We start from the raw sequence: 26,843 nt of genomic DNA, 5'->3' as shown, positions 1-26,843 counted from the left end.
CATCAAATTAAAATAATAATTTTCAGCATTATTCAAATTAATATTTTAACCAAAAGTGCCTACTGAATCTCTAAAATATTTAGAGGTTCTTGGTATCTTTTCTTTCTTCTTTTTCCATTTAAATCAGAAAATTGTATGTTTTTCCCTTTATAGAAAAAAAAATAAGTAATGCTTTTGATATTAATATAAGAAATATTTCTATGTTTTTCTATGTAGCAAAAACAAGTAATTTTTTATTTTCGTCATTTGTTAATTTAAAATTAATCGTATTAAAGAGAATAAGGTATAAGAAAAAACCTGCTTTTAATTCTACTAACAGAAGGTCATTTTGTCTTTTTTTAATGTTTGAATCAAAATCGAGCGTTTCATTTATTGACAGCATGCATTTTCGAATCCGCGTGCCTACATCCTTCAGAACCCGTTTCAGCCACTCATTCCGCTCCCGCTTGAGACTATTTTTTTAAAGGAAACTCGAAAGCGAACAAGGAGCCAATCTTGCAGCTCGGCGGCAACCCTATCTTCCCCTGCAACCGGTTACGCTTTCCGAGCGTAGCTGTTGTCGCAACTCTGAAAACTACGTTTTCATATAGGGACTCTAGTCTGTACAAACCTACGCAAGAGTTCAGAATGCTTAAGCAAGTTCAGTGATTAAAAGGAAGTGTATTTCTTTAACGCTGCAAAGCAATCAATGTGCGCTTTGAAACAAAACCAGCAGACGAAAAGTGAGCGATAAGAATCGTTGCCACACCGTGGGTGGGGTCCATAACTATTTCTAACTCATTTTTCATTCGAAACTCAAAAGCTCAGCATGCATTTATTTTAGATTATAAGAGCATGCGTTTTCCTGTTGCTTATTTTTATAGAAAAAGAATGCGTTAACATTTTTAGCATCATTGTTCATGGTTAAGCCTTTATTTGTCAGTTATGTATTTATTTCATGCATTATCTCTTTTTGAAGATGGCAATGTTCATCGTTTTTCAGATCGGTCTACTTTCGGGGAATGAAACATTAATTCAATATCAATAAGCTTTTGGCTGTCTATAGGTTGCTTGTTCTCGTTCTGATTTCACCATGTTTATAACATTCATATGGCATGAAGAGCTCATATTTATTTTTCATGTACCACAAGAAAATTAGCAATGTTACTTTGCAATGAACATCCGGGATATCTAATTTCCTCATCAATGTCGAGTCGGTAAAATGGCGGTGCAGTGTGACGGGGGAGGCAAGGATGAACTGAAGACTCAGTTTATGACTCGAGAAGGAGTGTATAAATTAATGACTCTGTCCGAATACTCAAGACCTAATAGAGTTGGCTTCAATGCTCAAGCTAATACACCTGTGAAAGTCTCATTTGTAACTATGCCTGACCCATCCGGCAACGGCGATCGCATTTGCTTTAACGTGGGGCGCGAACTCTATGTTTACATGTATAAAGGAGTTAAAAAGGTGAGTTTTTAAACGCTTTTGTAGCAGCAAATCTTATCTGTGTACTTGGACTTCTAAATAGATTACCGATTCATGGATGTTTGCGTTTTTATTTATTTTTTCTCTGTCCCAAGTTTTATAAAGTGTTCCAAGCTGCGAGTTGGTTTCAACTTTCATGCAAAAAGATATTTGAAAAAACTTAAGGTTTGTTTTTGCTTTAAGCGCAGTTAATGTTTCGAGTAATTATATTTCCCTTAATATGAACAGACATTCCTTTGAATGGTGCTGTGTTGAAGCTTGTTTTGCATGATGTAATAATCACAGTTGTTTCCTAAAAAAATAAAAGAAAGTGCTTGTTACTTTTTAACAATTAATAGTGGATATTTTTTGTTTCGTTTTCCTGTTTCGATCATACAGATAAAATTGTAAAATATTCGTGTGAGATGTTTGTTTACAATTTGACATCACCGGTATTTTTTGCAGAGTAATATTTTCTTGAGTTCTATAAACTATTTCTTTTTAACTAATAAAGGTCTGCCATTTTACACACATATTTCAAATCTTAATTGCTATGAATATTTTTTTGTGCTGAGCAAGTCTCCAGAAGTCAAGACAGAATGACAAGAGAAAGAAAAAAAAAGGAATGTAGTATATCGTGTTTTGCGTAATATATAACTTATTCTCACATTCACTCACCTATAGCAGTCATCAGAAAATAGTGACTAATAAGTTCCTGCTTTATCTTGGACTAGTAATCAGTCATTTAATTTTAAACCATACTTATCTTAGTTGGCCATTTCTGTAAACTGAAAATGGCATGCTTGAATAGTAATAATAAAAAATAATTACCTTTCTGTTATTCATTCTACTAAAAATTTGTGCCTAATTTTTAAAGTAGGCATGCACCAGATATCTGACTAATTTTTAAATGTCCACAGTTTCAACTTATCTTTGGTGATATTACTGGAAGGAATGGGAGATTCAGAGATTGCCCTCCTAAAAAGGCATTTTAAACCAATTTTTCGTAATTTTAAGATGGGAGAAAAGGGAAGGTTCTCTACTGGAACTTAAAAAGCCTAAACATCATTTTCAGCAAAGTTAAAGGAGAATGGTGATGCATTTTCCCTTAGGAAAACAGTGATTAGAAAACTTAAAAAAATAGAGGTGGGATCTAAACCTTATTTTCAAATTTCTTTCTTCTTGTCAAGGGGGTTGGGACTCACTTGGATCCACACTTAAATTTGCCACGAAGGGTAAGGCCCTTTGACTCTTGCTCGAAACATCGATGCATTGTACGGCGCTAGATAATATATATATATATATATATATTTTTACATCATAAAAAAACCCTAGGCAGTTTTGCAAGTTGTCTACCCAGGAGCCGGGCCTGAATTTAGTCCAAAATATGAGGATGAAAGCTGGAGCCTCAACTTATCTTCAGGCCAGAGTTTCCGAAAATTTTCCCCGAACAATTCTTCGGAAAAAACTCGGAACATGTAAGCATTTTCCCGGTTTTAGTCCAGCCCTTTTAAACAAATGCTGAAGAAGTAAATACTCTAGCATTCTGCTATACTTTTACATGGTCTAACTGAAATAAAGAATAAACAATTACGGTAAAGGACAAACTACGGAAAAAGTGCAGGAAAATGCCGCATTTGTGAATTTTCCTCATAATTGGTGAAATGGAAATTAATGCTTATTTTTATATGGCTGCAGTGCAAAACTTTCTTGATCAAAAATCTCTTTCAAAATCACAAAAATCATAACTGCGAAAACAAACTCTTTACAAAAATCACAATCGCTTTGTGCAGGGTTCGAAAATTATACTGCCCGACATGCCCCGGCATGTAAAAATTCCGATAAGGCATGAATCTTTTACCCAACCTTACATGTCCGCTAAGGCATGTAACTATTTTATTTTTTTAATCAAGTATTGTAATTTTAATGACGACTTACTATGTACTTTTTATTTCAACTTTTTTTAATGTTTGAAAATTGAAAAAAATTTTTATTCAGATATAAAGCTGTTAAATTAATTTTTTTGTCTGATTAATGCTATAAGACATTCAAATATTTTTTATCATTATACAATAAAAAAAACTGGGAATGTAATATTTGATTCTGGCATGTATTATTTAGACAAACATTCCAGGCAGGGCATGTAAATTTTTTAAGATTTTTCTAGCCCTGGCTTTTTGTACAGCATTCTAAAAATTTGCACGTTTTTGATCATAAGAAAGTTTGTTACATTTCAATTTCTATCTTTTTCAAACATTTACTTTCAAAAATTGTTCCAGTTTTTTACTGAAAATAAGGGCTCAACTTTTAGGCTGGTTTTAGATTTTTTTATCTGAAAGTAGGGTGAATTGACTTACATGCGAGTATATACAGTGTATAATTTTTATAGTTGATCTAAATTTATGAAAGCAAACTCTTGAATTCATCTCATTTCACCTAATATAGTTGTGAAAACACTATTTCTGTCTTATGTGACCCCGTTAAAGGTTCTGAAGGGTACTGAGTGTTCCTCGGTAGGTGAAAAGCTGAGAACCACAGGGCTGTGAGAAGAACCTCAGTCTTCAAGTTCCCTGTCAGACTGAAATTTTGATTTGAAATGTTAATGAATTAGTGTGGTTTGAACATATTCATTAAATTATCAATAAATCGGGTTTGAAAGCAAGTAATCACTTAAAAAGAGTATAGGGGGAAGTGGGGTACATTGGACCGGTTTCAAGTATTTTAATACTAATGTTTTTCATCAAGATTGCGGGGGGGGGGGGGGATTGAACTCCTTTCTTAAAGTAAGTTCCTTTAATTCGATATGATTGGCATTTTTTTCTCATTTTTTGTCAAAAAGAAAAAAATTATGACATCACTTTTTCGGACCAAGAAAGTGGGGAGATTGATCAGGGGTCTGTCCAGGATTTTTCACAGGGTCCGTTTTTTGTGAAAAATCAAATAATTTTGTGAAAAATGAATGGCTCTCCTCTGATATGCCCCCCTCTTGGCGAGATTTTAATTTTTCGCTCGATACGAAAATCGCCAATAAGGCGATAACTTGGCAACCCTGGTTTTGCAACTTGAACGCTGGAAAGTAGTTTCTCGAAGTCTGTCTTTTTGCATGTGTCTGTGTGGTAGGAGGTAGGTGCTCATATGTTCCGCTCTTAGGGAGATTTTAAGTTGAATACTCTAAAATAAAGTTTCAATTCAAACTTTATTTTAAAGTATTCTTTTTCTTGTTGTTTTTTAATGTTAATTTAGTTGAATTTTCTATTTTAATTATGAGTTCGGTTTGTGATGTTGTCCAAATGTATCAATTGAAATCAGGGGTCTGTCCAGGATTTTTCACAGGGTCCGTTTTTTGTGAAAAATCAAATAATTTTGTGAAAAATGAATTAATTTTGTGAAAAATCAAAAAATTTCGCAAAAAAAAAATTTTTTTTTTTTGTCAAAACAAAATTTTAGAATTTAGAGATGGCACAAACGGCATCAATTAAACTTAAAGTTGAGTGTTTTCCTCTTCTACGTCGAGAAAATCATTCTGGATTTTTTTTTCTGATATTTGACGGGAGGGCATCGCTGTTTTAAGTATCAATATTTATCTACCATTCTACATTATGTTAAATTATACTAGATATATTTTTGTACAGTACTTAAAATAATTGTAACAAAAACATGAATAAATAAAATAAAATTCAGAATAGGGTTCAGCATTCAACTTTTTGACTCAAGACACTCTTAAAAAGCACAGAATTTCGTTTAAAACTTATAAATTCCATGATTTTAACAAAAATAAAACGATATTTCAATTGTTTACCTCTTAACAAAGCGTAATAATCATCAAAATTTCGTAAAATCGGATTCCCATAGCGGATGCAAAGAGATCGCAATTCTCAAAGTGAAGGCATCAAAAGTATAAAAACGGCTTGTAAAAGAAATGTTTTTGATAAAATTATTTTAAAATTGCATTTTAGAGTCCTATGATAAACATATCATTAATATCTGTGGACACAGTTGACCCAAAAAAATAAAATAAACTATCTATTCAGCATTTTAATTTTTGACTCATAACAGAAAATGGAATTTTGCTTTAAAAACTTGAAATGAGAGTTCTAACAGAAATAAAGAGACTTTTCATTTATTTGAATCCTAATGAAGCGAAGATAGCTTGAAAAAAGAACAAAATATGATTCTCATATCGGATGTTAAAATATTGCATTTTTCAAAATGTAGACATCTAAAGAAAAAAAAAACGGTAATTAAAAGAGTTTATTTAAAGTTAATCATCCTTGTTAGCATCGAAAAATCAAAACCCATATAATTTTCTCCCAAAATAACAATTAAACATCGCACAGCACCGTAAAAACGCAAATATTGACAAGCTGACAAAATGATGAGAATATTTTCTAATCAAGTCATTATAAAGGTTCAACGCCAGACGCTAAGTGGTGATAATTTTGAAGTTGGTAACCCTATCTGAAGCGATCATATTTTTTCCTCATCCTTACTATTCCTTTGCAGTTCTAAGTTCATTTCGCAGATATATATTATTATTGTTTATTAAATCATGAGCGGAGAAGAGAAAAGTGCTTACCAATGCCTTTTCAGAAAAGTTTACAACACCGCCGCTAATTAGCTGTGATAAAACAAACAACCATTATATTTATTTGGCAGTAGCAATTACTTATCGCTTGCAGGAGCATCGCAAGAGTGCCGATTTTTTTTTTTTTTTTTTTTCAAAATTAGCCGATTTTGTATAAGCTGATTCCTCTAATTTGACTTAAAAAAAGGTTCCAAAAATTATCGGTTTATACACAGAAATATGCGTTATTTTGCTTTCAGATTTTTTTTTCAATAAACAATTTGTGACAGATCCGATCTTGTTTATCAGAATTTTGTGAAGGGTCCGTTTTGTTTGATCAGGATTTTGTGAAAGGTCCGTTTTGTTTGATCGGGATTTTGTGAAAGGTCCGTTTTGGTTGATCGGATTTTTGTGAAGGGTCCGTTAACGGACCCAAATATCCTCTGGCCAGACCCCTAGAAATTTTTGAATGAATCTTCTTTTTCTTTTTCGTCAGGTCGTCCAACGTTTGGACGTACCGGAGTCCTAAATAGATTTTTTATATTTAAACTAATTGAAAATAAAGAGGTTTTTTTAGAATTTTTAAGGGAAATTGGTTTACTTAAGAATGAAATGTTATGTTCTAGATGTAATTCTGTTATGAAAATTAAAAAAACTAAAAAATGTTCAGATGGGTTAATTTTTTTTTGTAGAAAGGTTATTGGGGGTGTTGTTTGTGGAAAAGAAGCAACGATCAGGAGTGGGTCATGGTTTAGTTCTAGCAAGTTGAAAATAGAGGAGATTTTTTTGATAACATATGAGATTTTAATTGGGACCAAAACTGCTGATATTGAAAGTCAATATTTTTTTTTCATCACAAACTTTAGCCGATTGGCGAAATTATATTAATGAAGAAATATTAAATTACATTGAATTAAAATCCGAACAAATAGGGGGGGTTGTGAAAGTTATTGAAGTGGATGAATCTAAATTTGGGAAAAGAAAATATAATCCGGGACATGCAGTTGAGGGACAATGGGTTTTTGGGGGGGTTGAACGGGGTTCGGGGAAAACTTTTTTGGTTGCTGTTGGGGATAGGGGTAGGGAAACTCTATTTTTGGCAATTAAGCAGTGGATACTACCAGGCACGACGGTGCACTCCGATTGTTGGAGGGCATATGATACATTGGGGGAGGAGGGGTATGAGCATTTAACAGTCAACCATAAACTTAATTTTGTAGATCCAGAAACTAAATGTCACACTAACACAATTGAATCCACATGGAGACACGTTAAAAGTATTCTACCAACATATAATAGATTAGGGGATTTTAAATTTTATTTAGCTTATTATTTATACAAAAAAAATTGTGAATACAAAAATGAGGATATGTTTGTAAAGTTTTTGGAAATAATTCGCGAAATTAATTGGGTGGAGTACAAAATACAAGTAAAATAAGGTTGTTTTTTTTTTGGAATTTTTTTTGTCAAAACAAACATAATTTAAATATTTTTGTAAAGTAATGATAATAAAAAATGGGATAATTTCCCTAAGAGCGGAACATATGTGCACTGCCTCACGTGAGGAAGTAAAAGAAAAGTAAAAAAGGTAAGTGAACATATTTTGAATTATTGTGTTTTTAGTGTGTTTCTGGTAGTTTGTATTTTGGTCTGGTTGGCATTTTTGTAGCACAAAAATGGTGTTAATTTCACATAAAATCTGTGACTTTATTGTATACTGAACGGAGGAGATCTGTGACTTATATCCGACTGTGATGTATATTAAAAGTCGGAGGGATAACGGACCGAGCGGCAGCGAGGTCCTGGCGAGCCCGAGGTCTCATAGTACTTTCGTAATGAGACCGAGGCAGGGCCGGCGAGCCGAGGTCTCATTACGAAAGTACTATGAGACCGAGGGCTCGTATCCCGGAGAAACAACGGAAAAAAATTAATGCATTAATTTCATTAAATAATTAATGACATAATTTGAATTTTTCCTGTTGGCGCTAAAAAAGCATCGCTAAGAACGATGTATGACATATGACGTCATACATAGTTTTCTTGGCGACGCTTTTTTGGCGCCAACAGGAAAAAGTCGCCAAGAGGGGGTATATCAGATTTGTTCCAAATGAATTAATTTTGTGAAAAATAAAAAAATTTCGCAAAAAAAATTTTTTTTTTTTTTTTGTTAAAACGAAATTTTAGAATTTAGAGATGGCACAAACTGCATCAATTAAACTTAAAGTTGAGTGTTTTCCTCTTCTACGTCGAGAAAATCATTCTGTTTTTTTTTTCTGATATTTGGTGGGGGGGGGGCATCGCTCTTTCAAGTATCAATATTTATCTACCATTCTACATTTCAATATTTATCTACCATTCTACATTATGTTAAATTATACTAGATATATTTCTGTACAGTACTTAAAATAATTGTAACAAAAATATAACTAAATAAAATAAAATTCAGAATAGGGTTCAGCCTTCAACTCTTAAAAAGCACAGAATTTCGTTTAAAACTTATAAATTCCGTGATTTTAACAAAAATAAAAAGATATTTCAATTGTTTACCTCTTAACAAAGCGTAATAGTCATTAAAAATTCGAAAAATCGGATTCCCATAGCGGATGCAAAGAGATCGCAATTCTCAAAGTGAAGGCATCAAAAGTATAAAAACGCCTTGTAAAAGAAATATTTTTGATAAAAAATTTTTTAAATTGCATTTTAGAGTCCTATGATAAACATATCATTAATGTCTGTGGACAAAGTTGACCCAAAAAATAAAATAAAATAAACCATCTATTTAGCATTTTAATTTTTGACTCATAACAGAAAATGGAATTTTGCTTTAAAAACTTGAAATGAGAGTTCTAACAGAAATAAAGAGACTTTTCATTTATTTGAATCCTAATAAAGCGAAGTTAGCTTGAAAAAAGAACAAAATATGATTCTCATATCGGATGTTAAAAGATTGCATTTTTCAAAATGTAGACATCTAAAGAAAAAAAACGGTAACTAAAAGAGTTTATTTAAAGTTAATCATCCTTGTTAGCATTGAAAAATCAAAACCCATATAATTTTCTCCCAAAATAACAATTAAACATCGCACCGCACCGTAAAAACGCAAATATTGACAAGCCGACAAAATGATGAGAATATTTTCTAATCAAGTCATTATAAAGGTTCAACGCCAGACGCTAAGTGGTGATAATTTTGAAGTTGGTAACACTATCTGAAGCGATCATATTTTTTCCTTACCCTTACTATCCCTTTGCAGTTCTAAGTTCATTTCGTAGATATTATTATTGTTTATTAAATCATGAGGGGAGAAAAGTGCTTACCAATGACTTTTCAGGAAAGTTTACAAAAACACCGCTGCTAATTAGCTGTGATAAAACAAACAACCATTATATTTATTTGGCAGTAGCAATTATTTATCGCGTGCAGGAGCATTCCAAGAGTGTCTTTTTTTTTTTTTTTCAAAATTAGCCGATTTTGTATAAGCTGATCCCTCTAATTTGACTTAAAAAAAGGTTCCAAAAATTATCGGTTTATACACAGAAATATGCGTTATTTTGCTTTCAGATTTGCTCTTTCAATAAACAATTTGACAGATCCGATCTTGTTTACGGGATTTTGTGAAAGGTCCGTTTTGTTTGACCGGGATTTTGTGAAAGGTCCGTTTTGGTTGATCGGATTTTTGTGAAGGGTCCGTTAACGGACCCAAATATCCTCTGGCCAGACCCCTGGTAGTCCAACTTGTCCCACCAGGCGAACCAACGTACCCCACCCGTGGGGCACTTTGGTCCACTTTACAAGGTTCCGTTAAAAAAGTTTATCAATTCAACACTTCCAAAAAAATCTGTGGTGTTGAGAAGTTACACTGTGGTACCTCACGATTTGAATGTTATTGATTGTTAATTAGATTTATATCAACAAAATTTTCCTTTTGAATTTCTTGTGGCATTATTTCACATGCATTCTTGATTTCCAAGCAATTAACTGTACAAAAAGTTGTTGAATTCAGAATTCAGCGTTTCTCGCATTTTTCAGTCAAACTTCTACTATAATTAAAGTTATTTAATTAACAGGCAGACAATATAAATTTTGCCAGAATTTATCTGTACTTAGTTCTTTGATAAAAGATAGTGCTAAAATCAGATAATTGTACAGATTTTTAAGTGTACTTTTGGAAAAAAAATATCTGAACTTTTGTTTTGTGTATAAGTTTGAACCTCCAGCTTTATACATGTTTTTTTGCAGTGATGAAATTTAAGTGAGTATATATAGTAATTATTTCAATGGAAGTTCATAACTTTTTTTTACATCCATCAAGTGTTAATTCAATGTTTTTGTATCCGCAATGTCAAATTTTTAAGCAGTGATCCAAAATTCAGCAAAGTCTGATAAGCAAATTCAGGGTCCTTAACTATAAGTAGTTATATTAAATTTAAAGAAAAGAAAAAAACTTTTAAAACATCTAATCCAAGTTAATTGCCTTATAGTTTTCTTCAAAAACTAACTAAAAAAAAACAATTTTGATTTTTAATTAGCTGGTAACTATGTGTTGGTTTCGATAAGTGTTTCGCAAAAAATAAAATTTTTTATTTCTTCAATAAATATTATAATGCAGCGCATACTCCCAAAAATATGATGTATAAATGCCAACCGGAGTTCTATATTGATGTGTGAAACTTCACACCATGGTTGCCACACTTCCGTCCAAGGGACAGAATTCCGTCTTTTCAAAAATTTCGGCAATCGAATTTTTTTTTTCCATGTTCAAAATGATTTTTATAGATGAAACAAATCTTTACTTTTGAATCTCTCACTCTCAAAAAAGGTCTTATTCTTCTGAGGACAAAAAACTGGCCCATCTGCTGTTTTTCTTTTAGTTTTTTTCCAAAAAATAATTAAATAAGTCACTGAATCTGTTGATTTCAACCATTCTTATCTTAATCTGGAAAATTTCATTAAGTTTTTATCACAATGCATCTTATAGCCATGAATCTCATACCTGAATTTTTTTTTAATTACTATTTTTTTGTATGAAATATGAACTATTTATGTAACATGAACTATAAAATCTGAAGCTTTTTTTCTGCAGTAGCAAATAGTAAGTTTTTTTTATTGTATTAGTTCTTTTTCTGCTTTTACCTCCTAAAAATCTTGGACAATGATATGTTAGTTTTTTATTTAGGTTTAATTTTTACTTAATCTTACAATTTGTTTTTACTATATAGTTACAGCATCAAAAATTAGCATTATATATGTCTAAAACATCAAACAAACTAAGCACTAACATTTTGGTGTCGCGAAATGGAGCCACGTGCTTTTCAGTCCTGGCCAATTTTTAGAGTGGCACCCATGCTTCACACCAAGGTATTGTTTCAGTTGATTTTTTAATTTTGAAACCAATTACTATTTTCAACCTCCACCCCTCCAAACAATGTTAAGCAAAGCATGGGCGGATCAGTACAGATGTGATATACCCCCCCCCCCCCCCCCATTTGGCAACATCCGATTTTTTGCACAAAATTGAAAAAATTTTCTCGCCAATGAGGCGATAATTTTTTAAGCATGGCATCCCTGGCGAAACTAACCTGTGTTTGCAACCCAAAGGCAATCTTAGATCTGTTCAAACTTGTTTACTTGGGTTGTTTACTCGGTTTCACGCAGGAGAGATACATGTTGTTTCCTGCAATATACCTTACAGGAAAGCTTATTTTGTGTTAGTTTAAATTCAGTAGTTGTGTTTTGAAGTAAAAACATTAGAAAATGCCAGTTTCTTCAAACTTGAATGTTAATTAAAAGTTAACTCCAACGTGGTGTGTATCTGTAACGTGCCATTGTCATATGATGTATTGTTTTAGACTGAGTGTGAGGATTTATACTATAAAAAGGTAAGTTCTTTATTTTAGAATTCAAAAAAAAAAAAAAAAAAACCTCTCACTTCCGAAATTCTTTATTTTTACAAATCCTTGAGGGGGTTCTTGTAGTTTTTAACTTTATTTTTACTGTATGTAAATTAATTTTACAAAAATAGTACGGTTATTTTGTTCGTAAAGCTAATTCTTATCGATGCCACAAATTATTTAGACACTCTATTAACGTGCCTCCTTTAGGTACTGAATTTCTGAAAATAAGTTGACTCCAGCATTTTATAAAAATATAAAGGTGTTATTTTGTGTAAAATATAATAGGTATTTTGAAAGTGTATCTGGATAGCAAATAAATGTATAGTATTTTTGTATTGTTTATGTTTGGGATGTTCTGTTGAGACATTTCTACTTTTCATACATCGAAATTTGAGTAACCAAGCGTTTTTTTGGCTGAAATAGTTATAGATTTTGGGGATGTTTTCCGCTTTAAACATCGCAATTTGAATCGCTTTGCTCTTTTTTAGCAGAGTATGAGAAAAGTTTTTGTTCGATGAAATGCATGTTGGAAAATAGCTTTTATTTCTATTGGTACATATTTCATTGGTGAGCTGTTATAGTAATTTGTCAATTTAAGCATTTTAAATACTTTCTAGTAATTGTTCTTTGTGTACGAAAACTTTCTAGTTTCTGGTATTTTTGAAGTGTATATTCGTGATGTTTTTGTTGTGGTTTTATGTTTTTATATATATTGTGTTCTGAAGTACTTTAATCATGTTTTTTTATATGATTTTTTCCTGTTGGCGCTAAAAAAGCATCGCTAAGAACAATGTATGACATATGTCTTCATGCATCGTTTTCTTGGCGCTAACAAGAAAAAGTCACCAAGGGTGGGGTATATCACATCAGTTCCGGCGGATCTAGGGGGGGGAGGTAGGCATGACCCCGTACAAACCTTATGAATAGTGGACAATTTTCTAAGAAGGAGAAAATAGTATGAGAAAATAACATATAACACATGTGCATACTTGCCAACTCTACTGTTTTTAACGGTAGACTCCCGTTTTTTGCTTCCATCTCCCGGATTTCCCGGTTTTTACGATTTTCTCCCATTTTTGCAGTTTTTTCAATCAATCATGAAAAAGTTGCACTTTCTTCTGAATAGATGGAGCCCTTTTCTAGTCTGCCAATGTCTGGGAATAAGAAATTTTCCAGTTAATAACTCATTTAGTAAAAATTAATTTTTTAGAAGCTTTCCACATTGCATGTTCCACAAAGCACGTATTTTGCCGAAAATTGCAGCAGATTTCAATCCTTTTGCATCTTGAAATTACAGTAAAACCCCTCCTAACGGACACCCCTCAAGTGCGGACACCCCTCAAGTGCGGACACCCCTCTTATACGGAAATTTTTTAATTCCCTGATTCCAATGCGAATAACATAAACCTCTTTCCTTTGTCAGATCCCTCTATTATGGAAAATTGTCCCATTAGTGTTCGCATTAGAGGGGTTTTACTGTATTTCAATTATTTTTAATGTTTGAAGTTATTTTAACATGTGTGCTACCCTATACCTACTTATTTTATATTGTATTTCATTCAAGGGCGCCCATATGCAAAATTGTAGGGAGGCTCAGATATTTTCCCCATGGGTTAGGAGGGTATTTTCTCCATGGAAACTGATATCAGGACAGATTAGAGTCATTAAAATATTTCATTTTTAATAACTTATTCATTAATGGCTGGAGAATAAATATTTTTACATTTTTGCAAAGAACAAAGTACCAAAAGCAAGAAAGTTCTAATTTCAAGGGGGGGGGGGGGCTCGAACCCCCTATGTGAGCGCCCTTGTTTTCATGACATATTGATATCCCCCTTTTTTTTACGGATTTTAGTAATTAAATTTTTGTAGCTACTTTTCTGGTAGAGACTGGAGAATGTTAGAAACTTTAAGCAAACTCACTCTTTATTATTTAGTTTTTCCTTTGCAGTATATTTTTCTTTCTGCCTCCAATTTGCTTAGATCTGCAACAAATCCTCATTTCACTTTAAATTTAGTATTCATGTTATTTAAAAGCATAATTTAATAATTCTGTAGCGAGGATATGTCGATGGTGAATCACCTATATACCTCTAGTAAAATCTCCTGTTTCTTTTTCTCCGAAGGTTGGCAAGTATGCATGTGTTTTACTTTTAAAGAAATTTAGGTTTTAATTAGGAGAGAAATTATATTGCTTTCCTTGAAACAACTATTAATTTCTAAAATTTTGCTCCATCATTCACATCATGTCTGTATATTTGATGAGTAGTTCATATTTTTGAGGTCCTGAATTCATTTTGAAAAGGTCCTTAAAAAGTCCTTATTTTTTGCTTTGCTAAAGGAATAGTAACCCTGGATATGGCACCCAATTATCCCCATGAAAGAGAGATCTTTATCATTATGATATCAAAATTACTTTCTTTGTCAAATTTAATTTCAGTTTCTTATATTTAATCAACATTCTAACCAATTAAAATATTACTTCCAGTATTTTTTTATGCATATCATTATTTTTAGTGAAATCTATTTATCTAAATTACGAAAATGAAGCAAGGCATTTTCGCTTTTTTGCTCAGATAACGGGGAAAAAAACCGATCTGAGAGCAGGGTGATATTCAACTTAATCGTACTATAAATCTTATCTAACGCGTTTAAGCTACTTTTTAGTTCAACAATACTTTGTCTTAATACTAAGTACAATACTGCCATGGGCAAGTGAACAGCAGGATCTACAGAAATAGGGTTTTGAGATATTTGAAGAAATGTGTGTCGGATTTAATACTAACAGTAGGGAAACGTTGCAATTAGATATTTTTTTAGCAGAAACCAAATAAGCAAACTTGTACAATAAAGCCCCAGGCAGGGCCATCATTTGTAGGGGTCTAGATTAGTAACTGCCCCTACCCTGACTTCAAAAAATCTATGAATTTGATTAAAAAAAAAATTTCCAAACAATTTGCATTGGGTCTAATGAGCCTGGCCCAGTGGGGCAGCAAGGGGGGGGGGGGGGTGAAAACACACTTATGAACCATTGGTTTTAACATAAATGCAAATTCTAATACAGTAGTTTATACATATGAAAAGGCTGTTTTGGTTTTAAAAAAAAAACTTCAGAAGGTGTTTTGCACCTAAAGTATATAATTGAAGTATTGAATCTTTTATTAAGTGACTTTGTTGATAAAACTTTTTTTTGAAATTGATACACAAAACTGTCTTCCTTTCTATTAATCCATCTGAAACGTGTGTGACTAATAATTTTCTTTTATACAAATGATTTTTATCATAAAAATAACAGTAGTAAAAGTTAAATTCATAGCAATAAAAAGGAAGGAATCTGAAGGAAACTGAGGCAGCTAGACAAAAGAAAGTAACACGTTATTCAGTAATCAATATGTAATTCAAGTAAAATATATATTTGAAAAGTAACCTAGGCCAAATTGCCTTGATTCAACCATTTGGGGGATAGTATATGAATGTGAAACAAAATGATGCTTTAACAAAAAAGTAAATCATGATACCAAAAATTATATATTACACAACTAAAAACTCAGTGAAAGGCAATTGAATCACAATTATCAATTGGATGGCTGAAACTGATTTTTTTTTTTTTTTTTAATTTACCCCAGCTAGGGTTGATTGTTGAAATCCTCAATATTGATTGCAAATGTTTAATTTTCTGCTTGATTTTTATACGTTAATGGTCACCATGTTAACTGATGTACTTGTGCTGCTAAATATTGTAACATACAAAAAAAAAATGCTTGCACTTTCCTTAATTCTGTCGAACCTCCATATATCGAACTTCCACAAATCGAAACTTTCTATGTATCATAAGTCCCAGCAAAGTTCCATGTCCATTACAAAGAAAAATTGTTTATGTATACCTAAAACATCTCTGTATATCGAAAAAAATTTCGAGACATTGGCAGATTTTTTTTTTCAACTTTAGACTGTTTATCTCATGAAAAGTGAAAGTTAGGGGAGAAAACTTCGTTCACTAAAAGTTGCTACGAAACTCACAAGGAATCTGGGGTTGAGGGGTGTGTAGATAGGTCATTGTTCTGTTCTGGAGTTCTTAAATTTCCTCAAGTTTATTTCAAATCTTAGTTGCAGCCAGTAATACAGTAAAATCAGTTTCCAAGTTTTTTTTTTTCCTGAATGTTGTGGAGCGGATCAAGTTGAATTGCCGAAGAATGAAGACTTATAAAGGCGCAAAAATGTCGTTTCTGATAAATTAAGTATTTCCGCGAGCAGAGTCCCTGCTAATATGAGAAATCGGAAAGCTGTAATAAAAGAACTGAAACTTACAGATAACGCACTCAGAAACATGAAACTGCATTACAGTGGCGAAAATTAGCTTTAATTTAAATGTTTTTGGAGATTTTTATGATAAACTAAGATTGTTTCTATATCAAAATTGCTATATATCGAATTTTTTTCCAGCAATTTGCTACTTCGATGTATGGAGTCTGACTGTATTGGTAAATCTTGGGGGTAAGGATTTGTAGAATTCTTGAAGCTCCATTTCTCGGAAATTTGATATGCATTAAAAAATATGCATATAACAAAAGTCGAATTCAACAAGTTCCTATTGCATGCTTTCTGGAGTTTCATCCAAAGGAGCACCAAATGGCCCTCCTATTAGTTTAGTTTGTTTTTTAAATCAATAAATATCCATTTGCCATGTGGCAAACACAAAAACCAGGTGGAGTAATTGAAAAAAAAATAGTATTGGTTTTGAAAAAAATACATTCCTATTCTTGCTAAATATGATTTGTATTGTGTCCTGTTTGGAAAATATTAAGAAATATTGTAAACCGAAAGCTGATAGTAAGAGATTGCTGAAAAACTAGATAAACTCTAAGATAACGCTTGAACCGTTCCATCAAAGAAACCTAAAAATGTGCTGAAATGACATGGCATTATTTTACATATAAAAGCCCAATAACCTGAATTTTGACATTTAAGTTGGAAACAGTGAAATGTCAAAAAAAATGTAGGTAAGTTGTTTTTCCGTGTAGAAAACTGGGTCAATTATTAAGTTTTCTGAAAAAGTGACCTGTAAGCTATAAGGGTCCCAAGGTGTGGCACCTTGGGACACGTTTTGCATAAAGATTTTTAGAAATTTAATTTTTAAATCAATTTTCAACAAACTTAGCTGAACATGTAATTTAGACATTTTTGCTTCAATTAAATTTTATTTTACTCCATTATTTCATCAAATTAAATTTTTGTTAAAAATTAAAAAGCAATTACAATGTCCCAACCTGCCCCCAGGGCTGTCCAAAGAGGGGGGAGGGTCGAGCAGGGCAATTGCCCCGCTCGACATCCTGTGAATATTTAAATGTATCATGACTGTAGCATTTTTTTTCTGTGAAAAGACATTCAAGTGAAACTTAATGCATGATATTTATGATGACTTTAAATTTTTTTGTAAACAGGATTTTTTTTTTTTTTTTTTTTTTGTCTTGTGACGGGTGTGATACTGTGCAAATCTGCTACTTGGATGAGCAATTTCTAAAAGAATAGTGATCAGTACAGATGACAAACTTGACAATAGTGAATATAAATTACATTTCATAAGAAAATAAGCTAACACTGGGTGTACATTTAGTGTTTAGCATTTCTTCAATGGCCGCTAACAAAATTGGGTCAAGTGTAGCTTTTTTTGGTAATTATAAACAATTTCTTTTTTTAAATATCATCTTTTACGGAGAAAAATCAACAGGGTCATCCATTAGCTTGCATGCCGTTACTTATTTCTTTTTACAGTTAATATGTAAAACAGTAACATAATACAGTAAAACCTCGTTACAACGATATTTTGGGGACCAAAGAAATATATTGTTGTAGATGGATATATTGTTATATCGAGGGCCTGCATATTTTGGAAATACGATAGAGCATTACATTTTAATGTTATAGTATACAATATCTAGGTAGAAATGTATTTGGGGGATAATAAAAATTCTAACGATATCATGTCCCGGGAGCCTATCACAAGGATTGTTTGGCCTGCAATTTTATTTCCTTTTTTTAATAGGTAGAAATAACTTTTCCGATTTTATTGCCTTCCTATTAAAACAAATAACTCTTTTTTTTCCCAACAAAAAGTTTTGAATAACCAGAAAGTCACTCTTTTGTCATACCCCCATTCGTTTCTCAAATTATACTTAAATTATTCAAAAATGTTATATCAACATGTCACAAATTTAATTTGTAGTACTAAATTAAGCATACTTAAAGGTGTAAAATATCATCCTTGAACTAAATTTAATTATTTAAATAATCAAGGAACGTCATTTTAAAGTTTGTCCCCAGGTTTCATGTCATTCTCCTGCCCTCCATAGGAATGAGTTCAATTATTATAGATTTAAAAAAAGAATTTTTAATTTGTTGTAGTACAACCTTGCTTTTTATCACCATTTTGTATGATTTCTTAAGCATTTTGTTAATATGATTTGCCTGCTGTTCTTACTAAAAATTTTGAAGTTTAAAAATGGGTATGTAGTATTTTTAATAATTCTTTCAGTGGTGAAAGGGAATAAGTACACAATAAGCAGTAAGTCTTCTCTTGTCAGAGAAAACGGAAAAAAAATGACAAAAGTTGATAAAATAGGATATTTTTCATTATTTGAAAACCAAATTATCGTTATAAAGGGGTTTGAAAATTTAAAAAAAAAATCGTTTTACAGGGGTTTATTGCTGTAGAGAATATCGCAATATTGAGAGGAGGATAACATTAATTCCTATGCGAGTTCACCGGGATCACGAAATATTATCGTAGTAGAGGGATTATCGTTGTATCAGATATTTCAGTTGTATCAGATTTGTAGCGATATTTCACTGTACTAATAATGTAGTGCTTTGTAGTACAGTTACTCCATTAATGACCACTTTTCTGAGGCACCGATTTTCCCTCGTATATGACTAATGCTAAAATACCCCTGGAAAAGACCATTGAAACCTCTCACAACGACTGGCAAATCGTAAACCTCAGCATTTAAAAATATTGGAATTTTTCTTTGAGAAAACTCAAAAAGAGAGAGACAAAAGAAAAACGGTAGAACATTGAGTTCATACACAGACCAGTTTTCTCATGTTGACGAAGATGGAAAGAAACCAGAATATGGGAAAAGAGATTAAAATCAATTCTCCTATGGGTCCAAACGTGTTCTTTTCTTTCTCTCTCTGCTTTGAACCTCAAAAATGTCAGAAAAAGGAGGGCGTTGTTTGTCGGACCCTTGGGAAGCTAAGGACGTGTAAATCTGCAAATATCTAGCCAAGCGTGCGCCTTTCATTGAGGGAGATTGATAAGAATAGAACTTCATTAAAAGGTTGTCTCTTGGAATTAGGGGGTTAGAATAGAGCATTCCTAGTTCATCAGAGTGGATAAAATCTATTTTTCATGCTTTTGAGTAGCTCAAGAATTGGTTTCAGTGAATACATCACAGTCAAAATTTCGAAAAAGTGGGTTATTTTACACTCGAGAAACATGTAGAAGTCATGAACTTACACGAGAAAGGAAATTAGCGGTAAAAAAATGCTTTTGTCTTTCAGGCACACAGAATCCAATGAGGAAAATGAAAATGCGGAGTTGGGGGATACTGTACGACCAAAGCTGTCATCACAATAAACTCTTAACAGAGATCAGGGGTCTGGCCAGAGGATATTTAGGTCCGTTAACGGACCCTTCACAAAAATCCGATCAACCAAAACGGACCTTTCACAAAATCCCTATCAAACAAAACGGACCTTTCACAAAATCCCGATCAACCAAAACGGACCCTTCACAAAATTCTGATAAACAAGATCGGATCTTTCACAAATTGTTTTTTGAAGGAGCAAATCTGAAAGCAAAGTAAGGCATATTTCTGTGTATAAACCGATAATTTTTGGAACCTTTCTTAAAGTCAAATTAGAGGGATCAGCTTATACAAAATCCGCTAATTTTGCAAAGAAAAAAAAAAAAAAAAAACGGCACTCTTGTGATGCTCCTGCAAGCGATAAATTGCTACTGCCAAATAAATATAATGCTTGTTGTTTGCTTCTTGGAAAGAAATTAACAGTTGGAAATAAGTTTGGTTTCAAATAATTTTGTTTGTTTTATCACAGCTAATTAACAGCGGTGTTGTTGTAAACTTTTCTGAAAAGGTGTTTGGTAAGCACTTTTCTCCCCTCTGATGATTTAATAAACAATAATAATATATATCAGCGAAATGAACTTAGAACTGCAAAGGGATAGTAAGGGTGGGGAAAAAAATGTGATCGCTTCAGATAGGGTTACCAACTTTAAAATTATCGCCATTTAGCGTCTGGCGTTAAACCTTGACTAATGACTTGATTAGAAAATATTCTCATCATTTTACCAGCTTGTCAATATTTGCGTTTCTATGGTGCGGTGCGATGTTCAACTGTTATTTTTGGAGAAAATTATATGGGTTTGATTTTTCGATGCTAACAAGGATGATTAACTTTAAATAAACTGTTTTACTTGCCTTTTTTTTTTCTTGATGTCTACATTTTTAAAAATACAATCTTTTAACATCCGATATAAGAATCATATTTTGTTCATTTTTCAAGCTAACTTCGTTTTATTAGGATGCAAATAAATGAAAAGTCTATTTTTGTTACATGCACTTCAAGTTTTTAAAGCAAAATTCCATTTTCTTTTATGAGTCAAAAATTAAAATGCTGAATCAATGGTTTAATTTTATTTTTGCTTTAGCTGTGTCCACAGATATTAATGATATGTTTATCATAGGACTCTAAAATGCAATTTTAAAATAATTTTATCAAAAATATTTCTTTAACAAGCCGTTTTTATACTTTTGATGCCTTCACTTATGAGAATTGCGATCTCTTTGCATCCGCTATGGGAATCCGATTTTTCGAATTTTTGATGATTATTACGTTTTGTTAAGAGGTAAACAATTGAAATATCTCTTTATTTTTGTTAAAATCACGGAATTTATAAGTTTTAAAACGAAATTCTGTGCTTTTTAGGAGTGTCTTGGGTCAAAAAGTTGAATGCTGAACCCTATTCTGAATTTTATTTTATTTATTTATATTTTTGTTACAATTATTTTAAGTACTGTACAAAAATATGTCTAGTATAATTTAACATAATGTATAATGGTAGATAAATATTGATACTTGAAAGAGAGATGTCCCCCCCCCCCCCCCCGTCAAATATCAGAAAAAAATCCAGAATGATTTTCTTGGCTTAGAAGAGGAAAACACTCAACTTTAAGTTTAATTGATGCAGTTTGTGCCATCTCTAAATTCTAAAATTTCGTTTTAACAAAAAAAATTTTTTTTTTTTTGCAAAATTATTTTATTTTTCACAAAAAAAGGACCCTGAGAAAAATTCTGGACAGACCCCTGGAAATACATAATCTTATCTTGTACTAATAATGACATATTAGTAATTTATTCTTGCAGCTGAAAACTAAACTAGAAACTAAAGTTGTTTCAGGAAAAACGAAGAATCTGAAGCTAACGAGTATCTTCACATATTTTAAAGCTGTTAGTTTTTAAATAGAAAAATCATGTAAAAAGTATATTTTACATTTAAAAAAAAAGGTTTCTTTATTTAAATACATTTTTATCATAATGTTCTTGATTAATATACTACAGGAAGAAGGTAAATAACTGGTGCTATATTTGCATGTTGGAAAAGGACCTCTGTGAGCGACCAACCTCCATTAACTATCACTTTTTTCAGGAACAGAGAATGGTCGCTCCGGAGAAGTTTCACTGTACTACATTGCCTTGGGTTGTTAGTGAAAAGAAAAAGAAAAGCTACTCGGGTGTTAATATAATCTGACTTAGGGAGTAAGATAGAGCATTTGAGGTGCAGTGATAACTATATTTTACACTGTAAACTTTCTATATCTTACACTGTACTTTTGTAACCCTCATGTTATTACATAGCTTTAATTTGATGTATTGTCGCAATAAAACAATTTTTAAATTTCAACCCTCATGTCCACTTTTTTGTGGAATTGCCCTAATCTTAATTAATTAAAACATCTTTATTATTAACTTGCAGATTAACAAATTTCCTTAGGTTCCATATTCATTTTAAATTTACTTATGTATTGCCTTAGGAGTTCTTTTATGCAACCCATGTATGTTTTATCAGCCTCTCTAATTGAAATCTTATGACTGAGAACTTTTTCCACTGCTGTTTCAAGAGCAGAAGCCCTTTTCTCAATTTTAGTTCATTCATCCCTTCATCAAGTTAATTAAGTACAATGAAATAGGCTTTTTTTTTGTACTGTACACTGGTGGGACAGTGTCTCAACCTGCCTCACTACTGTGTGTCCCACCTGCCCCACTTAGGTTGTTATTTTATATCAACTTTTTAAAAGTTGAGCTAAGCAGTGCAATAAATCTTTTAACCTATAAATTATTATGCCAGGAGGTCTAGTATCTGCCCAATACGTGAAAATTTAACGCATGCAACGCCCACCCGTGACGTCACTTTTACGTACGCAACAAAACTTGCTAGTCTCTGCCCTTTCTTACCGGACGCAAAAGGCAGCTGCCGAAAAAGCAAACATACGGTAAATTAACGCCATGATTTTTCTGGCGTAAACCTTTCGTACGTACGTTCAAGATTCAAAACAAAGATGGCTGCTGTATTCGCCGCGCATTGAGTTTTGTGAAACTTGATGAACTATTGGAACTTATCGAAAGAAAAGTATTGAAGGATCATCACACGCGTTGGATATTTTTGATGCAAGGTTTGTCAAACTTTATAAATAGATCAAAAGTTAAGTGATCAACGCCACAGAAGTGAAACATTGCTTTCCCTCCTGTATAGAGGATTACCAGCTAATTTGCGAGTACTACATTCTTCGTCATACTACAAACACAACATCATTTTTAACTCTTAGCGTTCATTTATATTTATTGATAAGAGTGAAGTAAAACATCTTGCACCATGGCCCTACGAAATTTGCTGTTGATTTTGTTCATACAGATTAATTATTTTCCGACAGGTAAGTGGGTCATAACCAAGCAATAAAATAAACAAAATTCTCAAGCTGATCGTTTCAGATTTTCAAGAAACTTTTAGAAATCCTACTACTCTCTGACAGCTCAAATGTATATAAATTTAAAAAAAAAAAAAACTATCTTACACAATTGATCAGTAATTAATGTCTGAGTTTGTTAAACACTATTTTCCCGGCAGTGTTTTGAAATGTTATACCTAACTCAAGTTTTATGGGAGCTTCAGAGTTGCATAATAGCTCATTTTAAAGAAAACTGCATGTGCCTTACTTTGATATGTAACAACATAAATATTTCAGGTAAAAATATTTTTTCACAATTTTGAATTTTCACATTGTGTCTCAAAAATTCAGGTTTTTTTTTTTTTTTTTGTAATGTATTATAATGAATGCATCCCAAATGTTCAGAGTGGGCTCAGAGCAGTTGCAGCAAATATTGTAGGATAATTTTTGCAAAAAATTGACTTTAAAAAATCCTGACTAGTGATATGCCGGATATCCGAGGGAAGATAAAGATTTGTATCCTTATGTTTTTTACGGATCTTAAACAAATCTTTTACATTCTTAAATTTCAACACATATTTGAATTCTAAATATAGATAGGTATGAAACACTCTTAAATTCTATGTAAGTTATGAGTTTTCATTTAGTTAAATAATAAGGTATCATTTCAGAAATTAAAAAAGTTAATTTTTAAACCCCGACTCTATTAGGAAAGAGATAAGTTTGACATGTATATTTGTGTGTGTTTGTGGAATCGTAGCTCCCAAACAGATGAAACAATTTTGTTCATTCTTTTTTACGCTCAAAAGGTGACTTGATCGAAAGTATTCTTAGCTTGGTCTCGTCTTTGTAACACTAATTAGCCAAGGGTGTCCACCTCTTCCCCAAATACAACAGAGAAAAAAACCTCTGAAAACAGCCCTCCTAAAATTTTACTAAAGGTACCTACCCTAAAGGGTACCGTAGACTGACCTTCCCTTGGTGGACACCTATGAATTAATGAAGATATTAATTAAAAACCAACTTAGTGTTTTTCGTAGTTTTAACAGTGAGATCTTATATATGTGCGTTTAAATATTGGCACTAGTTGAAAGAATAAAATTTTCTGCGTTTAATATTTGTTAGGAATTTCCAAGTAGGAGTTATAATCTTGTTTACATAAAAGAAAATTTTGAGTACAATATTACACCTTTATGCTTTCGAGTAATAACAATTTCTTTGCTGCTCCACAATTCAAAGTTTACCTGCTTTCAGTTTCTTGCGTGTACTGACCCACAAGAAGTTCTCACGGATCTAGACACTAGTGATCCCTATCCGCAGATCTGAACTTTTAACGATCCTGCACATCACTAGTTATAACTTAAGTTTTTTTTTTATTTGAGCTACAGAGCTGTACAATAGCGCATTTTAAAGATAATTTCATGATCTTTCATCTCTGATTTGTAAGTTAAACATTTTTTTATTCCAATAATTTTAAAATAGTGTACTTTTTAAAGTCCCACTCTGAAAATTTTTGGCCCTATTCACTAAAATACAGTAAAAAATCATGCTTCTTTTTTTAAAAAATGACACTATTCTCTTTTTTTTTAATTTGAAAATTTTGGGAAAGAGAATTTTTTTCCGAAAAGTATTTAAATTACACATTCAACTGAAGTGTGTGTCTTTCTCTTCAAAGTGAGCTATAATACAGCTCTAGCTCTCATAAAGCTTGAATTATAAAATTTTAAGCACTGCCAGCAAGTTAAAAAGAAGTGCTGTGCTTTATAACAACTTTCAGAAATTAATTACTAATCAAGTATGAAAGTTTTTTAAAAATTATATACAGTAACCCCTCTAATACAGACACTAACGGGACAATTTTTTTGTTGGCAAAAGAGGGGTGTCCGCAGGATAGAGATTTAATAATGTTATTTTCCTTGAAATTGGAGAATAAAATATTGTCCACATCAGAGGGGTGGCCGTTAGGAGGGGTTTTACTGTTACGTTTAAGATGTCAGAGAGTAGGGCTTCTAAAACTTTCATGAAAATCTGAGACGGTCAGGTTGAGAATTTTATTTATTTATTTACTTATTGATTTGATATGATCCATTTGCGTGTCGAATAATATTAATTTGTGCAAATAAAATAAACAACAATGTTTCTAGGGCATCTGCAAGACCTTTTAGTTCACTCCCATGAATAAATATAAATGAATGCTAGGAATTAAAAATGATGTTGTGTTTGCCAAATGATGAGGTAAATTAGTTAGTAATCCCATAAGGAGCAAATGAGCTGGTAATATTGCTGACGGAAAGCAATGTTTCATTGCTGTGAGGTTAATCTGAATATTTTGGTCAGAAAAAAAAGTTTGACAAACTTTGCATCTAAACTATTCAACACATTGTATAAGACTCCTGAAATATTTGTCTTTTGATGCATTCCAATATTTCTGCTTCTTCTTGTTGAACACTCAAAGCAGCAAATTCAGCACTCAGCAGCTATCATAGACTTTGCACATAATAGCTGTAAGCTCAGGTACACATGTATACTTCCGTAGGACTCCCTCAATCTACAGTAGGGTCTCATTTCACAATTTTCCGTTGGGGGGGGGGGGGCTAAAGATTTGTGCTCAATGGATTATATAGGGAGAAAACAATAAAATGCGTACACAATAATGCCAAATTTGATTGTTTCTAAAATCCAGAGGGTCCCCTTACCACCGAATTGATGGATCTGGAATTCATGTTCTTCACTACATATCATCATTCCCATAATACACATCACAAAATTTTACATAGTTGCTGAACCAATAAATGCACATTTACATCAATGTTCATCATTGTTTTCTTCAATATGCACTTTATTTGTATTCCTTCGACTGATTTCAAACAAATTTCTTTACTTAAGCTGTCATTTTATTATAAAAAGGAATATTAAAACATATTCTGTACAAACTGCAGTATAGTTGTAATGGAATTTTAGAGGCCTCTGCCCCCTGCTCGTTTGGCTCGCAAACCCCCGGTTGCCACCTGTGGGGACTCAAAGCCACTTGCAGCAGGTGACTATTAATGATTTTAGGAGTGTCGAGACATCCCTGGATATTCTCTGGAATGGAGGCCCCTAAAGGTTTAGAGGGGTGTTAAAGAGTGGAAATGGCTTCCCAGGACCAGATTTGGAAGTGTGGAGGCTCCGGGCAAGGAAGGGGTGGAGGCCCCTAATCAGGGTTTGAAAAGATCATCATATTTTCGAAAATATCCGATACTTTGATATATATCCGATATTTTGGACTCGTGAAAGTTAGGATATTTCGTAAAAATTTTATTGTGGGGGGCCCCTTTGTTGTGGAGGCTCAGGGGCAGTAGCCCCGCCTGCCCTCCCCTAAATCCGGCCCTGTGACTTTCCCTAGTTGCCCTGTATCCAATGGTACAGGTAGGACACGGCCAATCCGGAGAAGACAAATATAGAAATAGAAATAAATAGTTTAGACTAGGGGGCCCCACCCCCCTGCTCGCTTTGCACGCCAAACCGTTTGCCATCTGCCTCAAAGATTTTATGCTTTTAGGGTAACATGACATACTTGGATATCCTCAAGGCATAATCAGTACTGGATATCCGACTCCTCAAGGTTTAGAGGGTTGAGACAGGGGTGCAATAAAATACGGAGATTAACAACCCGTATCCGACAGCGGGCTGTGTTGGCCGTACTGGTAAGGTATCAGACTCTTAACTCAGGGTGCCCACCTGGAAAGGGTCATGGCATAGACTGCGCCAATAGAATTTCTAAGGGGGGGGGGGAATTGAGAGGTATTTGGGGGGTGCTTTTGCTCTTGGGGGAGGACCCCCTGCTTACCCGAAGGGTCCCAAGTCGGATGCCAGCCGGTCAAAGATCTTCCGCGTTTGTTAATGGTGACTGGGGCAGGTTAAATATGTCGCAG

The 26,843-nt window shown here is 32.9% G+C and overlaps 1 protein-coding gene across 1 annotated transcript in view; it reads left to right on the top strand.

The window, feature by feature from the left end:
- Window positions 1-1,013: 1,013 nt before the first annotated feature.
- Window positions 1,014-26,843, top strand: part of LOC129218017 (WD repeat-containing protein 20-like) — a 71,286-nt gene continuing 45,456 nt past the window's right edge. Inside the window, exon 1 of the mRNA XM_054852195.1 lies at window positions 1,014-1,450. Within this exon, the coding sequence (XP_054708170.1) occupies window positions 1,202-1,450 (249 nt within the window). The 5' untranslated portion in view covers window positions 1,014-1,201. The remainder of the gene's footprint in view (window positions 1,451-26,843) is intronic.

This window comes from Uloborus diversus, chromosome 3 (assembly GCF_026930045.1).
Source record: "Uloborus diversus isolate 005 chromosome 3, Udiv.v.3.1, whole genome shotgun sequence".
In the NCBI taxonomy this organism is placed as follows: domain Eukaryota; kingdom Metazoa; phylum Arthropoda; class Arachnida; order Araneae; family Uloboridae; genus Uloborus; species Uloborus diversus.
This window is presented reverse-complemented; position numbering and strand designations above follow the sequence as displayed.